The sequence below is a fragment of the Panthera pardus genome, unplaced genomic scaffold (genome assembly GCF_024362965.1).
Source record: "Panthera pardus isolate Hobbes unplaced genomic scaffold, ASM2436296v1 HiC_scaffold_27, whole genome shotgun sequence".
Taxonomy (NCBI): domain Eukaryota; kingdom Metazoa; phylum Chordata; class Mammalia; order Carnivora; family Felidae; genus Panthera; species Panthera pardus.
The window spans coordinates 20,361,098-20,377,611 of record NW_026526843.1 but is presented as its reverse complement, the minus strand read 5'-3'; the positions used below and the strand labels follow the sequence as shown (position 1 = coordinate 20,377,611).

The following is a 16,514-nucleotide window of genomic DNA, read 5'->3' as shown; positions in this document are numbered from 1 at the left end:
GGACCCTTCCCTGCCTTCCCACTGGGACTGTCGCTGCTAGACAGTCACCTATGGGTGGGACGTGTCCTGCCTCTCTCTCCTAGTGTCCTCACTGCCAACACAGGGCCCTTCCGAGAGCGAGCAGAGCTCGGCGAATGTCCGGCCACAAATGTCCCAGTGAGCTGGGGACCTCTGCTCAGATCGAGTGTCTCCTCCTTTCTTGGAGACCCAAGCAAAGGCAGGCACACATCTCTATGTCCCTTGTCCAGAATGACAGACGACAAGGGACGAGAAGCAAGAACGAACATCTTTTACTTCTCCATGTCCTGAAACCATCCGTTTACTGCCAAGGTCTTCACGTTTGCAAGACATCCCTGTCTGTGCCCAGCCCAGGCACCGCGATTCCCTTCTGGATCCCGAACGAGGACGGAAGGGTTCCCAGCTCGTTGCACCAAACGGCAAAACTCTGACTCTCGAACACCTGTGGCGTGGGTGCCACTCCCACGCTGAGCCCGAAGCTCACGAAACCTTCTGTGACAAGGAACAACATCTGAAAACTTCCTCGAGGAAACAAAGATCGATTTCCGAGGCCACGTAGACAGAGAACAAGAACCCACCCAAACGTGCTCTTGGCCCCGCTTTCCCCCAAGCCGCCCTGGCCCTCCACTACTCACAACGCCCAGCGCCCGCTCTGCTCGCACTCGCAGGCGAGAAGTGGCCTGGCTTCGTGCCCCGCAGGAGAAGCTGCTCGACCCCAGGCGGGAACGGGCCCGGCTGCCCCTCGGGCTCAGGCCCGCTCTTCCTCATGGCTCACAGCCTCTTCGGACAGACACGGAGACCCCGGGCTGCCTGCTGTTGACCGCGAGGATGTGCTGCAGCACTTGCACGCCGCTGGTTTCTGCGTGGGCCCTGGGACCCCACAGGAACTCGTAGCGTGCGGGCTCGCTGCCGGGCACCTGCCGGTACTCCAGGTACCCTTCCTGCACCCAGACTTCGGTCAGCAGCTCCCTGGGCTCCCCATAGAATACGTGCTCCCTGCCGGCATACACCCCCATGACCCCCAGCGCTTCCCACACCGCCTCCTCAGGGGCACGGTCGTCCTCCAGGAGGATCACCCACAGGACCAGCACCAGGAGGCTGGTCTTGGGCATGCCGTCCCTACCACTCGGCGTCCCATCGCAGCTGAGGCCCAGGATGCTGACCAGGACGTAGGAGTGCTCGCGGGGGTCCACTTCCTTCACGTCGACTCCAAAGACCAGCTGCAGATACTCGCAGGCTCGGCGGAAGATCACGGGGAAGCGGTCCCGGTCATCTCGGCTGACCGCCGCCAGCATCTCCGCCCGTGTGGTCGGCTGCTTGGTGCGATACTTGAGGAGCAGCAGCAGCACCAGGCCGGCCACCTTCACGCGGAGCGCATCTGGGAGCGAGGCCTGGGCCCCTGCCGGGGCCCCCCAGGTGCTCGACCCCTCCTCATCGGGGCTGCTGGAGCCCTGGTGGGACTGGCTCCCCGGAGCGCCTGCCATGGCACTGGGGGAGGGGCAGGTGCTCCGAGGGCTCTGGGGAGGACTCGGGGACCGGGCAGCAGCAGATCCCTCCTCCAGGGGGACCAGAATGAGGACAGAGCAGGAGGAGGACAGGGAGGAAGAGGAGGAGGAGGAGGAGGAGGAGGGAGACGGGCCCCCCCTCTCCTCCTCCTCTGCTTTCTCCTCCTCCAACTCCACCTCCTCCTCTAACTCCACCTCCTCCTCCAACTCCTCTTCCTCCGACTCTACCTCCTCCACCTCCAACTCCACCTCCACCTCCACCTCCAACTCCTCCTCCTCCAACTCCTCTTCCTCCGACTCCACGTCCTCCACCTCCACCTCCACCTCCACCTCCACCTCCACTTCTTCCACCTCCTCCTCCTCCACCTTCAACTCCACCTCCTCCACCTCCAACTCCACCTCCTCCACCTCCAACTCCACCTCCTCCACCTCCTCCTCCACCTCCTCCACCTCCTCCACCTCCTCCTCCACCTCCTCCACCTCCTCCTCCACCTCCTCCTTCTTCAACTCCACCTCCTTGTCCTCAGGCTCTGGCAGCGGTGCATCCCATGGCAGCGGGACCTCTCTTGGCTCCTCCTTAAGCTTGCAGAGCGCACCCCTCTCACCCAGGGGCATGATGGTCGCGAGACCCTGAAGACAGATGAGGGGTGGCTCCTCAGGGGGAGGCCCAGCCCACAGAGCCCGAGCTCCCAGGCCTGAGAGCGGGGGCCGCGTGGGGGTTGGGGGCCGAGGGGTCCCCTCTGGGGTGGGATGGGCGAGCCCCCGGCCCCACGCGCGGAGCACGCACCTCGCCTGGACAACCGACTGGCACGCGGCCGCGCCTCCTCTGCTCTGTGACCTCGGGACTCCTGCCTCAGACCAAGGCCTCAACTCCAGAGCTCTCCGAGCCCCTGGAAGACGGAGGGAGGGAGGGAGAGACGGAGGGAGGGAGGGAGGGAGGGAGGGAGGGAGGGAGAGACGGAGGGAGGGACGGAGGGGGCGCCTCAGGGTCTCAGGGTGGGTGCAGACCGCGTGCACCGCCCCGGGCCCCCACCCCCCACTGCGGCCAGGAGGTTCTGGCCAGGACTCTGGGCGCCCCCCCACCCCGGGAGCCCCCACCCCATCCAGCCTGGACCTGCCCCTTCTGGGCCTCCGCTGACAGCCAGAGCGGACCCGAGCGGCAGGGCAGGCCTCCCGGGCCCTACGTAGGTGTCCTGGGCTGGGAGGCAGCGCCTCCTCTCTCCCCTGCACCCCGGCCAGGGCCCGGGATCCTGCCTCGGCTGACCGGGGTCCAGCCCCGCACACCAAGGCCCTCCCCTCGCCCAGACCCACCGCGGGGGCGGCTTTCCGACGGCGGCCCCGGGGCTGGGGTCCAAGGGGCCTCCGGCCGTCCTCCCGCACGGCTCTCCCGGGGAGCCCCGGGCCCGCTGCCTCCCACCAGAGCCCTCCCGGCCCGGCGAGGTCCGGGCCAAGGCGGCTGGCGTCGCACGAGGCGACCAAGTCCGGGGAGGCCCGGGGCCGATGGCAGGGGCTCACATGGGTTCCTTGGGGTCCCTCAGCCCTGTCCTCTCGTCCCCATCCGGACTCCCTGGGCGGCCTGGGCCTCGGGCTCTGCCGCCTGACGCCGGCTCCTCGCGCGCAACCAGCTCTCGGTCGGGCTGGGACCCAGAGCCCGAGGCCGCCCACGCCTCACGCCCTGGTCACAGTCGTCGTGGCCGCGCCACCCTGCGGCCTCCACCGCCGCCCCCACCGCCGGACTCATTCCCCTCTGGGTCCCGGCTCCCTCGCTCCTCCCTCTGGGCCTCACCTCGAAGCCCACGAGGCTCGGCGCCCTTCCCGCGCCCGACGGGCTTCGAGGCGCAGGCCGGAAGACGCCGACGACGCCGAGGCCCCCTCGCCCCGCCCCGCCCCGCCCCGCCAGTCTCTTGAGACCCGGATGCGGAAGTCCAGACACCCCGCGGGGCTTCATTCCCACTAGGGGCTTCCCTAGGCTGCCGCTAGGGGTCGCCTTCCGGGCCGGGGCCTCCGTTCTGGGGGCCGGAGTCCCTCCCTCGGTGCTCCCTCCGTGGCCTCCTGCACCCCGGGGATGGCCTGGGCGCGTGGCCGCTGACGAAGGGAACTCGTGCCCCTCAGACCAGGGTCCGAAGGTCTCTGGGACGCACCGCCCAGGCTCAGTGACGGGGCGCCCGCCACCTCTGGCCACCCGATGCAGGGGCTCCCCGGGCCTGCGGCACGGACTGACTTCGTAGCTCTGGGCTGGGGTGGACCTGGTCTCCTGACAGCACCTGGGCCCTCTTCACCTCTGCCCACCTGAGCGGCTGCTCCCGACAGACAGACGGTCCCCTGTCCTCCCCAGCTCACCGATCCTTCCCCCTGTTCTGCCCTTTCGCACCCCACTCCGCGGCCCTGGCTACCTGAGACCCGGATGCATGAATCCAGTCTTGCCCAGTGTCTCCATCCCGCTCGGGGGCCTTACAGGACTGATTCTGATGTTGGGTCCAGGCTCCTTTCCGTCCTCTGCATACTCACCAGGAATCGCCGCAGGACCTGGGCCCTGCCCTCTGACAAACTGAGGTGTCGAGCCCTCTCCTCGCCCCCCCCACCCCCTACTCTGCCCCATGTCTCTGAGACCCGGCTGTGGAAGTCTGGCCCGACTTGCCTCCAGGAGTCCCCATCCCGCCCCGGGCCCTTACTGGAAGGATGCCAGGGCCCAAACTCTGGGAGGTCCCCTCTGTGTGTCCTGGGGTCCTGTGTCCCTTGGCCCTGGCCCGGCCCGTGTCCCTGCTCTCTCCTAACTGGGATCTTGCCCCTCACCCCAAGGTCCTCAGCTCCCTCGGATCTCGGAGGAGCAGGTGGCTGGACGCGGCCTGCAGCCTCCCTCTCCAGGGACCCCAGGGCCGCTGCAGGGGCAGAGCGCCTGTCGCCGGGGTGGAGTGGGCTCCACGGTTGTCCCTCAGGTCCCAACACCTGCTCCATGAAGAGCCGGGGCGCGTCCCTCTGGGGCCCCGTGTACACAGCCCTGCTGGGAGAGGGGCTCCGCCTGACGACCCTGCCGGGGTCTCTCTGGGCTGCCGGCGGGGCTGACCTGGATTCCTGGCTGCGGTGGCCCGCTGTGCTCCCTCACAGGTCGACGTATATGCCTGTTTGCCGGGTCTGGGCCCCTTCCCTTGGCTGACCTGAATTGGGCCTTCTGGACCGAGACCCCCACCTCTGTCACCCCTGTCTGCAGGGAGGACGTCGGCGGACGTCACGTCTGGACCCCATGGCCACCGGTCCCCAGGCATTGATAATATCCCTCAGAGGTGGGTTTCGGAGGCTGGCGGAGGTTGGGGCGGGGGGGGGGGGGGGGAGTCTTCCCTCCTCTCTGGGATCCTCACCTTGATTCTGGCAGGCTTGGGTCAGAGCCTCATTTTTACTTTGGCACCGGCAGGTCAGAGCCTCAGACCCAGGCTCTCACTCCCTATCTTTCCTGAAGACATGAGGGAACGTTTTTGAGGGTTGTGCCCAGCCTTTTGCCCTGGCTTGAGGTCTCTCATAGCTGCCAACAGGGGCACAGGTGGGCTAAGTAGCCCCCAGTATTCTGAGTCATGTGCCATCTTCAATCCTTACCCAGGAGGCTCTCATCAACACTTAGGGAATGCACGCAGTTGCAGGACAAATGCCTGAAGTGGAGCTTTAGTGCCCATAAACCTGGGCAAGGGTCAGAGAACATGCACTGCTTCCCATGTGGTCCCTTTGCCAGCACCCAGACTTCAGAAATATGTTCAAGATTTAATTTACTGAGGAGGCTGAGGAGCTCCAAGGGTTTTGGGGGATGATCCTACGATTTTATGGTTATCTAATATTGCAGGGTCCAGTGCAGTGAGTTTTCCTTTGTCATGCTCATCCATAGTAAGAAGTACATTGTCCAACTCTACTTAGTGTGTGTACTATATACATATATATGTATACACACATACATATGCATGCCTCTTTATGTTATATATTTATATGAGTGTGCATATATATGTGTATATGTGTGTAGACTATACTTATTTGATGAAGACTAACTTGTCTTACTACATGTGATTTGCTTTGATACTCTCTATTCTAGTCTGTTGTTTATATTCTATTTACATAATAATTTTTGGAAAGGGTATTCCTCCCTGCTAAGATGATTTCAGATGGTTATTAGCACAGACTCTGGACTCAAATGCCTCAATCATCCCATCTTTCCCTCTGTCTTGGTATTACTCCAGGGCTACTGGCATGTGTGCTGCCAGAACCCGCCTCAGATTTGTGCCAGGATGTAGGGGCAGAAGTTTAAAATAATTTCTCCTATCCATCCTGTCATTTGCATCTATGCAGCCTACAGTACCTTCCCACATCCCTGTTGCTCTTCACACCCCAAGCCCAGACACAGGCACCAACTCACTACTCCCTATTCTCCCGAAGAACTTTCTCCTGTTTGTTGTTTATAATTTGTTGTTGATTCCCCTTCTCCCCTTCCTTCTACAGTCTTCCAGGTTTGGTATGGGGAGAAGTCAGCAGTCTGAGCTTGATAGTCATCTTGCCAGCTACACGGTAGGGCACTAAATCTGTAAATCATTTAAACAGAATTCTGTGTTTAGAATATTCTGGAACAATATATACTGGTTCATTTATTTGGGACCTCTTTTACCTGAATCTATCAGTAAACCTGTGTACTTGTATACTTAACTATATTTATAAAGATATATAAAGCTATGTGTCATATATATGTATAATTGATATGATTATGTATAGGCTTTTTTTTTTTTTTGAGAAAGAGAGAGAGAGAGGGGGCGCAAGTGAGCAGGGGTGGGGGAGAGAGAGAGAGAGAGAAGCAGGGGTCACCCAAAGCAGGTCTCTAGCTCACCCGAAGTGGGACTTGAATTCACAAACTGTGAGATCATGACCTGAGCCGAAGTCAGATGCTTAACCGACTGAGCCACTCAGGTTCCCTAGTTATATAGTTTTCTGTATAGTTACATAGATCTTGTCATTTTTGCTGGGCTTCTTTATAGGTAATTTTTGAATTTTGTTGTCATTGTGAATGGGGTATATTCTATTACATGTTCTAACTTGTTAATAATTTTGTGTGGCAGAGCTAGGTAGTTTGCTATAAGGATCTTTCATACACTATCTGAAGTCTCATCCCCTTGAATATCGCACGTGCCTATTCCTTTGACTTTTCAAAATAAGTGAAGAGATTGTTATTAAACACTATCTCTTTATTTTCAATGTGCATACATATTATTTATATGACACTCATAGGTCTGGCTTTGTGTTCCAGTACAGGTATGAATGGTGAAGGTGAGAGTATCTACCTAAATGTAGTTCCTGTCTTTAATGGGAATGCCTCTAACATTTGACATTTAAATATGTTCACTATTTTAGGAAATGGAAGTTCTTCTCATCTTAGTTTGCTAAAACTTTTTACTATGAATTCATCTTGAATTTCTTTAAAATACTTTTTCTTTACTAACTGATGTGATCAAATGCTTTTTATTTCCTCTAATTTGTCAATGTAGGGAATTACAATTGAAATTATTTTTTAATGTTAAATCATATTTTCATCCCTTAGACATTACTGCTCATTTAATTCACTGTTGGGTTGAATATGCTATTAATTTACTTAGGATATTTGCTGCTATATGAATGAACTTGGCACAAGTATTCTTTTTGTGGTATGTCCACATTTAATTTTTGAATAAAGAATAGCTAGGGGCACCTGGGTGGCTCAGTCGGTTGAGCATCCAACTCTTGATTTTGGCTCAGGTCATGATCCCAGGTTGTGGGATCAAGCCCCACATCAGGATCTGTGCTGAGTGTGGAGCCTGCTTAAGATTCTCTCCCTCTCTCTCTCTCCACCCTTCCCTCCTCTTTCCCTCTCAAAAAAAAGAAAAAAAAAAAAAAGAATAGCTAGCTTGGGAGAATGAGTTGAACAGTTGCCCATCTTTCTATAGTTTTGGAAGAGTTGACATAAGATGGTGATTAGTTTTCCCTGATATTTTGTAGAATTGGCTCCCAAAACTGCCTGTCCTAGAACTTTTGAGGGTGACTTTAGTTTTGAAAACAGTTTCAGTTTGTATTGTTAAGGTTTTTTTTTTTTATTTCTGTATGGGCCAATTTGGACATTTTTCCCCCCTAAAAATGATCATTTTCACTTAGGACTTCAAATTTAATAAAATGATAATTATAATGAAATGTTTTCTTGTGGAAAGTTATAAATATATACAATAGTGGAGAGAATAGTATAATGAACTCAATATACCTGACCCTCATCATCAAAAACCTTAATTACATGGCCAATCTGGTTCCAATTATTTCTCCACCTACTTTGCACCTCAGCTGCTGGAATAATTATTTTATGTCTAAATATTTCAACGTACATTTCTAAGCATGAAATGTTAAATATTGAAAATATCCAGTTATTTTTCATATTTACCTGAGGGCCTTATACTTTTTCAAAAATTTGAATTTGTGTCCAAATATGGTTCACAGCTGTGATTATTCATTATGTTCCTTAAATCTTTAAAAATCTATAAATTCCCCTCACATCACATCTTTTTCCGTACAATTTTTTTGTTGTTGGAAAAAAGAAAACAAACCAAGTCTTCTATTGTGACCTGTTTCTTGTAGTGTAGATTTTACTTAATGTAACAATTTGGTGTCCCATAACATGTGTTTTAGCCTCTTGTGTTTCTTTTAATTAGTGGTTAGAAGTGTAAGCTTGATCAGATTAATTTGCTTGTGTTTGTTTTGTTTTATTGTTGTTATTATTGTTGTTTTGCAAGACCACTCCATAGGTGATGCTATGTACTTCCATTAGGCGTTACATATTGTCTGGTTGTCTCTCTTTGTGCTGATGCCGGCAGTCATTAATAATTACCACCTTTATCAGGGCGCCTTGGTGGCCCAGTCGGTTAAGCATCCAACTTTGGCTCGGGTCATGATCTCACAGTCTATGGGTTCGAGCCCCGCACCAGGCTCTGTGCTGACTGTTATGCCCAGAATTCGTGATCCCCAAAGACCACTAGGGAGCCGAGTCCGATGCAAAAGCAAAAGAACCTTTATTCGAGCTAGCTCGAGCTCAATCCCCTACCTGCACCGACGCAGTGGTGAGATACCAGGGAGAGAGAGCGAGTTTCAAAAGCACAAAGGTTTTATAGGGGTCTAGGGGCAGTTGGTGAGGTAATGGCTGTGGCCTCAGCCGATTGGCTGGGGAAGGGTCGGAGTCCTGTTACGCAGGTCGCTGGGCGTGTTTTGATCAGGAAGTTTGAAGGGGTGAGCAGGAGGTTACTCAAGGGGAGGAAGCGCGGTCTGAGGTTTCTGTGATTTTCCCGGAAAAGGGGTCATGTCGGGGACATAGTCACTCAAGGTGGAGAACACAGAACAAGATGGAGTTGGCCGGCGTAGGCCCGCCCTTTCATTCCCCCCTTGTCATGTAACTTACGGACCCAATCATGGGACCGGCTGCATTTATGGTGACAAGGGGAACAGAGTTTGGAGGTTTACGCTAAGTTCTGGGAAGCATGTGTCCCTGGGGTGGCTCTGGGAGGTCTAATTAAGTATTGTCCCCGAGCTGGTATCTATGATCTGCCAGGTGATGTTTTGGGGGGCGTGGGGACTCCCGGCAGCATGAGCAATGACAAGCAGAGTTAACAGAGTTACCAATATTAGGTGGGTCGAATGCGCTGTAGCTTGAGCTTGAGCTTGAACGGGTTGTGTTGGTCCCGACTGATGGCCCATCGCGTGACGAAGTCCTTCCGGATCGAGGAGGGGTCCGCTGGCCAAACGTGGGTGTGATGGACCCAGGTCGCGATGCCGTCTACTTTGAGAGCGGTGGGGGTTGTCAGCACTACAATGTAGGGTCCCTTCCAGCGCGGCTCGAGAGTTTCTCGGTGGTGCCTCTTGACATAGACCCAGTCTCCCGGCTTGTACTGATGAGGTGTCGGGGTCGGGCCAGCCTCGTAGATGGCACGGAGGCGCGGCCAAATGTCCTCGTGCGCCCTCTGGAGCCCTCTCAAGGAAAGAAAAAGTTCTTGATCTTTAAACTCTGCAAGAAGTTCAGCTCGAAGGCTGGGAATAACGGGGTGGCCTGCCAAACATGATCTCGTAGGGAGTAAAACCCAGAGTGTAAGGAGTGTTTCTAACCCGGTAAAGGGCGTACGGTAGGAGAGTCACCCAGTCCCCGCCAGTCTCCATGGTTAATTTGGTAAGGGTCTCTTTTAGGGTTCTATTCATTCTTTCTACCTGTCCTGAGCTCTGGGGCCTATAAGCACAATGTAATTTCCAGTTTGCCCCCACCGCCTTGGCTACTGCCTGTGTTACCTGAGAGATAAAAGCTGGTCCATTGTCTGATCCTACCATGGCAGGAAAACCATACCTGGGTAAGATGTCTTCTAGTAGCTTCTTAGCCACCGTCTGAGCCGTTTCATGCTTGGTTGGGTATGCCTCCACCCAGCCAGAGAAGGTGTCTGTAAATACTAAAAGATATTTATAACCATACTTTCCTGGTTTGACTTCAGTGAAGTCGACTTCCCATTGGGCTCCCGGTCTGGTGCCTCTGAGCCTGGTTCCTTTTTTATTTGATGTGGCTTTCGCGTTGGTGAGTTGGCAGGTCTTGCAGGCAGATACAACTTGCTCTATTTTGGTGTCCTGTTGGTGAATCTTGATTCCGGCATGTCGGATTAAGTCTTTTAATTTTCGGGCCCCCATGTGAGTAGACCGATGCATGTGCTCTAATATTGAGACTCCGAGCCGGTCTGGCAGCACGAGCTCCTTGTTAGGTGTATACCACCATCCCTTTATCTCCTGGGCCATGGGGAGTTTCTTGATCCGCTGTAACTCCTCCTGGGAGTATTTGGGCTGGTCTGGTAAAACTGGGTCTCCCGGGTCCGGTAGTTGTATGGTCATGGTGGGGACTGGAGTAAGGGCTACTGCCTTGGCTGCCTGGTCAGCCTTTCGATTACCTCTAGCTACTGGGTTATCAGCTTTTTGGTGCCCTTGGCAGTGGATAATGGCTAGCTTGGCAGGAAGCCATAAGGCCGTAAGCAGGTTAAGTATCTCCTGCTTATTTTTTATAGTCCGTCCTTCTGCCGTCAGTAACCCCCTCTCCTGATAAATTGCCCCATGAATATGAGCTGTGGCAAATGCATAATGGCTGTCTGTGTAGATGTTAAGCCGTTTTCCAGCTCCCAGCATCAGCGCCTTGGTGAGGGCTATGAGCTCCGCTCGCTGGGCTGACGTTCCAGAGGGTAGAGCCTCCGCCCATACGGTGTCCGTTTCGGTGACCACCGCTGCACCCGCATACCTGTGTCCATCTCGCACAAAGCTGCTGCCATCAGTGAACCAAGTAGCCTCGGCATCGGGGAGGGGCTGGTCGGTCAGGTCCATCCGGAATCCATGTACTTGTTCCAGGATTCCTGCACAGTCATGTAGTGGAGCAACTAGGTCAGGGTCGGGCAGCAGGGTTGCAGGATTGAGGGCTGCAACGGGGTGGAACCGCACTCGTGGAGGGTTGAGTAGGAGGCTCTGGTAATGAGTCACACGTGTGTTGCTTATCCATCTATCAGGAGGCTGTTTCAGGACCCCTTCAATGGCGTGTGGGGTCGTGATCCAGATCTCCTGTCCTAGGGTCAGTTTGTCTGCATCCTTGACTAGGAGTGCTGTCGCCGCAATAATTCTTAGGCATGGTGGCCAGCCGGCAGCCACTGGGTCTAGTTTCTTAGACAGGTAAGCCACTGGGCGGTTCCAGGGGCCTAAGGCTTGAGTTAGAACCCCTTTTGCTATTCCCTTATGTTCGTCTACAAAGAGGTGGAAGGGTTTCGTAATGTCTGGTAGGCCCAGGGCTGGGGCACTTAGGAGGGCCTTTTTTAACCGATTAAAGGCAATTTCTTCTTTTTCAGTCCATTTAAATGTTTTCCCCTCTTTGGTAGCTTCATATAGGGGCCTGGCGATCTCAGCAAAACCTGGAACCCAGAGGCGGCAGTAGCCGGCTGATCCTAGGAATTCCCTCACTTCTCTTCGGGAGGTGGGAGTAGGGATCTTTAGGACAGTTTCTTTTCTGGCATCTGATAACCGCCGCTGTCCGCCCTCCAGGATATATCCCAGGTAACTTACCCTCTCCCTGCATATCTGAGCCTTCTTCGTGGATGCCCGGTACCCTAAAGCCCCCAGGGTAGCCAGCAGGTCCTGGGTCCCTCCCTCACAGTCTTTGGCCATGTCAGCAGCATTCAGGATGTCATCTACGTACTGTAGGAGGGTGAGGCCAGGGTGCTCCCTTCTGTACTCACCCAGGTCCTCGTGTAGTGCCTCGTCGAAGATGGTGGGCGAATTTTTGAATCCCTGAGGCAGCCGTGTCCAGCTGAGCTGCCCACTGTAGCCCTCCTCCGGATCATGCCACTCAAAGGCGAACAGGGGTTGGCTCTGGGGTGCCAGCGGCAGACTGAAGAAGGCCTCCTTTAAATCTAGTACAGTATACCAGACCCTGGAGGGCGCCAAGGAGCTCAAGAGAGTATATGGGTTGGGAACAGTTGGGTGTATGTCCGCGACCCTTTTATTTACTTCCCGGAGGTCTTGTACCGGTTGATAGTCATTTGTGTGAGGCTTTTTGACCGGCAGTAAGGGGGTGTTCCAGGCAGACTGGCAAGGAACTAGTACCCCTAGGCTTCGTAGTCTCCGGATGTGTGGCTGGATCCCCTTCCGGGCCTCCTGAGACATGGGGTATTGTTTGATCCTTACCGGACTCTCTCCTGGCTTGAGCTCTACCAGGACTGGGGTCCTATGAGCGGCTAGTCCCATCCCCCCCCAGTCTCTGCCCAAACCAAGGGGAATTCTTGTAGCCATCTGTCTATATTATCCTCTCTCGGGAGCGCCTCCTGGTGGAGGAGGTATTCATCCTCCAGTTTCATGGTCAGTACCTGGATGGGGTGGCCCTTGCCATCGGTGACCTGAGGCCCCCCTTGTCTGAAAGTTATCTGAGCTCCAATCTTGGTCAGTAAGTCCCGTCCTAACAGCGGGTAGGGGCATTCTGGTATTACCATAAAGGAGTGGGATACCCGGCCCGTTCCCAAATCTACTGTTCTTCGGGTAGTCCATGAATACTGGCTCATACCAGTTGCCCCTTGTACCCAGGACTTCTTGCTGGCTAGTTTTCCTTGTGGGGTGCGGAGGACCGAATGTTGTGCTCCGGTGTCGACAAGGAAGTCAACAGGGGTCCCCTCCACTTTAAGAGTTACCCTGGGTTCGGGGAGAGGGTCCGAACCCCGACTCCCCTAATCACTTAGTTCATCTAGCTCTAGGACTTTTACTCGATCAGTCTTGCTTCCCTTCCCACCGGCCCTTTTTGGACAATCTCGGGCCCAGTGCCCTATCTCCTTGCAGCATGCGCACTGATCCTTCTGCAGCCTCTGCTTCCCCCCCTTGGTGGTTCTTTTTACCTTTTCTTGTGTCGTCTGCCAGCTGCCGGAGACGGCAGTCTCGTTCCTCAGGGGAGTCAGCAGTGGTAGCTAGTAGTATTCTGGCCAGGTCTCGAGTCTGCTTACTGCTGGCAGCCGCCATGGCGCGAGCCTGCTTGTCCTCAGGAGGCTCCCGGTTATTATATACCTTTTCGGCTACCACCAGTAAGTCCTGCAGACTTTTTTCTCCTAGTCTATCTATTTTCTGTAATTTTCTCCTAATGTCTATGGCCGATTGGTTTACAAAGGCCATGATAACAGCTGCCTTGCTTTCCGGAGCCTCTGGATCCATGGGGGTATAGGTATGGAATGCCTCCATGATCCGTTCTAAAAAGGCAGCCGGAGATTCATCTTTTCCCTGTTGTACATTTCCTACCTTGGCCAAATTGGTTGGCTTTCTAGCAGCCATTCGGAGACCCCCCATTAGAGTCTGGCGGTAGACCCGGAGCCTCTCCTTACCTTCTGCCGTGTTGAAATCCCACTGGGGCCGAGTTAAGGGGAAGGAGGCATCTATCTGAGCCTGGTTGGTGGTGGGATTCCCGTCTGTGCCCGGAACTAGTTTTCGGGCCCCATTGAGGATTCTTTCTCTTTCTTCAGTCGTGAACAGGACCTGCAAAAGCTGCTGGCAATCGTCCCACGTGGGCTGATGGGTAAAAAGAACAGAGTCTAATAAATCAATAAGCCCTGCCGGTTTCTCGGAAAACTTAGGATTCTGAGCTTTCCAATTGTAGAGGTCACTAGTGGCGAAAGGCCAATAGTGATGGGGCTGATTCCCCTCCGCGTCTGGGGGTCCGGTGGCTCGCAGGGGCAGAACAGTGGAGTCGGCAACGGAGGCGGATTGCTCCCTCTGAGCCCTTTGTCTGGTGAAGGGCGGGCTTCCCACTGGAGCGTTTCCGCCTCCTGCTCTTGGAACAGCGTCTGCCTCCCCCGGAGGGGGAGGATGGTGTTCTTCCAGTATCCTAGAGGGGTTATACGAGGGAGGAAAAATTAATTCTTCTTCAGTACCCCCCTGTAAGACAGGGTAGAGGGGTGCTGAAGGCTGGATAAGACTTTTCTTCTTCTTTGTCCCCTGCAAAGCAAGAATGGGTTTTGGCTCCGGAGGGAGCGGGGCTAGGAAGGGCTTAAGCCAAGAGGGTGGGTCTTCTACAAGGTCCTGCCAAGTGATAATGTAAGGGAGCTGATCAAGATGGCCTGTCTTAGGCTGAGAGATGATACTCCTGACTCGGTGGATGGTAGGGAGGTCGAAGGTCCCCTCTGGTGGCCATCCGACATTGAAAGTTGGCCACTCGCTAGAACAAAAAAACTGCCACCGACCCTTTCGGACTTCCACACTGAGGTTGTTAGCTCTTCCCCTCACATCCTTAAAGTGATCAATCATAATACTTAGAGGAGTAGTCTGTCCCATAACGTCCGTCCAGTAAGTCCACAGAACAAAACAGAGAAACACAAAAACAGACAAACAGAGGGCCCCTAGAAAATCTTCCAACTCCATGGAAGCAAAACTGAAAGCTAGCTTAGACATTTGAGGGGATTCCACGTCCCTCCAAAACCGATGAGGGATTCCACGTCCCTCCAAAACCGATGAGGGGATTCCACGTCCCTCCAGAAGGGAGAATCGGAACGTCTTCCGAAACTCCCGGCCCGTGGTCCTCCAGTGCGTCCACTTAGACCGCGTCGGGCACTACCAGAATTCCAGAAGTGAGCTCACACAGAAAAGACAGAACAAACAGACAGACACTAACCGTGGCCAGTCAGGCTCTCCGGGTCGGGGGTCCCTCGGGGGTCTTGGGGATCCCGGGCCGAGCCCCCAAATGTTAGGCTCAGAATTCGTGATCCCCAAAGACCACTAGGGAGCCGAGTCCGATGCAAAAGCAAAAGAACCTTTATTCGAGCTAGCTCGAGCTCAATCCCCTACCTGCACCGACGCAGTGGTGAGATACCAGGGAGAGAGAGCGAGTTTCAAAAGCACAAAGGTTTTATAGGGGTCTAGGGGCAGTTGGTGAGGTAATGGCTGTGGCCTCAGCCGATTGGCTGGGGAAGGGTCGGAGTCCTGTTACGCAGGTCGCTGGGCGTGTTTTGATCAGGAAGTTTGAAGGGGTGAGCAGGAGGTTACTCAAGGGGAGGAGGCGAGGTCTGAGGTTTCTGTGATTTTCCCGGAAAAGGGGTCATGTCGGGGACATAGTCACTCAAGGTGGAGAACACAGAACAAGATGGAGTCGGCCGGCGTAGGCCCGCCCTTTCACTGACAGCTCAGAGCCTGGAGCCTGCTTCAGATTCTTTGTCTCTCTAGCCTTCTGCCCCTCCCCCACTCACACTCTGTGTCTCTCTCTCTCTCTCTCTCTCTCTCTCAAAAATAAACATTAAAAAATAAAAAAAACAATTACCACCTTTATTAATGCAGGATGGTAATTCTCTCATTTTCTCTTTCATAGTTTATTGGCTGAAATACTTCTATATGTTATGTTAACCTTAAAAATAAAACAGCCAAGTATTTTACCAGCAAAATGTTTTTTTTTTTTTTTGTAATAAAAGAGAATTGCAATATTAGGACACACAAGCTACTGCAAAACCATAGGCAATGCTGGAGAACAAAGGAGGGGTTCTTTTATAGAGAAAAGGGGAAAGTTTGGAGGGCTCTTATGAGCAGAAAAGCCTATGGGAGTAAACTGGGAGTTTGAAATATAGTGGCTTTTCATTGGCTAAATTGTGACCTTCTCTCATTGGCTGGGCTGTTGCTAGGTGATAAGGAAACCTTATTACCTTTGTTGGGATTATAAAGTAGTTGCTAAAGTATAATCTACTTGCAAGGTGGGGCGCTTTCTGTTGGGTCTGCAATTGACCAAGAGTGGTAGTATGTGAGAGCTCCCCCTACTGGACTTCTGACTCCATTTTAACCAACGTTTCCTTAGTTTTCACAGTAGAGACCTTTCCTTGTCCACATCCACCATTGGTTACACTGAGGAAAAGGTGTAACATATTTGTAGTGTTCTCTTATAATATTTAAATCTCCTGTGCACCTATATTTTGTCCAATTTTATTTAAATTAATTTGTTTATTTGTGCTTTTTTTCAGTAATTGATCATATTTGCAAAAGTATTTTGTAAGTATTTTCAAAGAACTGGCTTTTGTTATTTAGCTCAACTGTTATTTGTTTCATTATTTCTTTAAAAATTTTTTAACGTTTATTTATTTTTGAGAGAGAGAGAGAGACAGAGTGTGAGCTGGCGAGGGGCAGAGAGAGAGGGAGACACAGTATCCGAAGCAGGCTCCAGGCTCTGAGCTGTCAGCACAAAGCCCAACAAGGGTCTTGAACCCATGAACTGTGAGATCATGACCTGAGCCAAAGTCAGGCGCTTAACCAACTGAGCCACCCAGGTGCCCCTTTAAAAAATTTTTTTTCTAAAGTTTATTTATTTTTGAGAGAGAGAGAGACAGAGTGTGAACAGGCACATTATTTCTGCATTTATATTCATTATGTCTAATTTTCTACTTCTTTAGGTTTATTATAGTATTCATTGCCTAGCTTCTTGAATTCCTTGGATGTTATAAA

At 53.2% G+C, this 16,514-nt stretch overlaps 2 protein-coding genes and 1 long non-coding RNA gene across 3 annotated transcripts; all 3 read right to left on the bottom strand.

Moving 5' to 3' along the window:
• Positions 1–273: 273 nt before the first annotated feature.
• On the bottom strand, positions 274–1,617 carry LOC109260196 (melanoma-associated antigen 9-like). The gene is made up of 2 exons (XM_053892029.1): positions 654–1,617; positions 274–510 (listed from the first exon to the last, which is right to left on the bottom strand). Exon 1 carries the CDS (start codon positions 1,500–1,502, stop codon positions 783–785), a length of 720 nt encoding a protein of 239 aa, XP_053748004.1. The 5' UTR covers positions 1,503–1,617; the 3' UTR covers positions 274–510; positions 654–782.
• A 419-nt stretch (positions 1,618–2,036) lies between these two features.
• On the bottom strand, positions 2,037–3,382 carry LOC128773830 (uncharacterized). The gene is made up of 3 exons (XR_008418284.1): positions 3,310–3,382; positions 2,311–2,413; positions 2,037–2,153 (listed from the first exon to the last, which is right to left on the bottom strand). It is a non-coding gene; the product is annotated as an uncharacterized LOC128773830 (long non-coding RNA).
• A 5,399-nt stretch (positions 3,383–8,781) lies between these two features.
• On the bottom strand, positions 8,782–14,369 carry LOC128773910 (uncharacterized). Its single transcript, XM_053892028.1, is given in 4 exon segments — positions 8,782–9,557; positions 9,559–12,314; positions 12,317–12,985; positions 13,017–14,369. Coding segments are annotated over 4 exon segments (5,154 nt in total). The 3' UTR covers positions 8,782–9,181.
• Between the last annotated feature and the right edge of the window lie 2,145 nt (positions 14,370–16,514).

Bases quoted from the DNA above. Each gene is read 5' to 3' on its own strand.
- LOC109260196 (XM_053892029.1), bottom strand. From the start codon at position 1,502: ATGGCAGGCGCTCCGGGGAGCCAGTCCCACCAGGGCTCCAGCAGCCCC.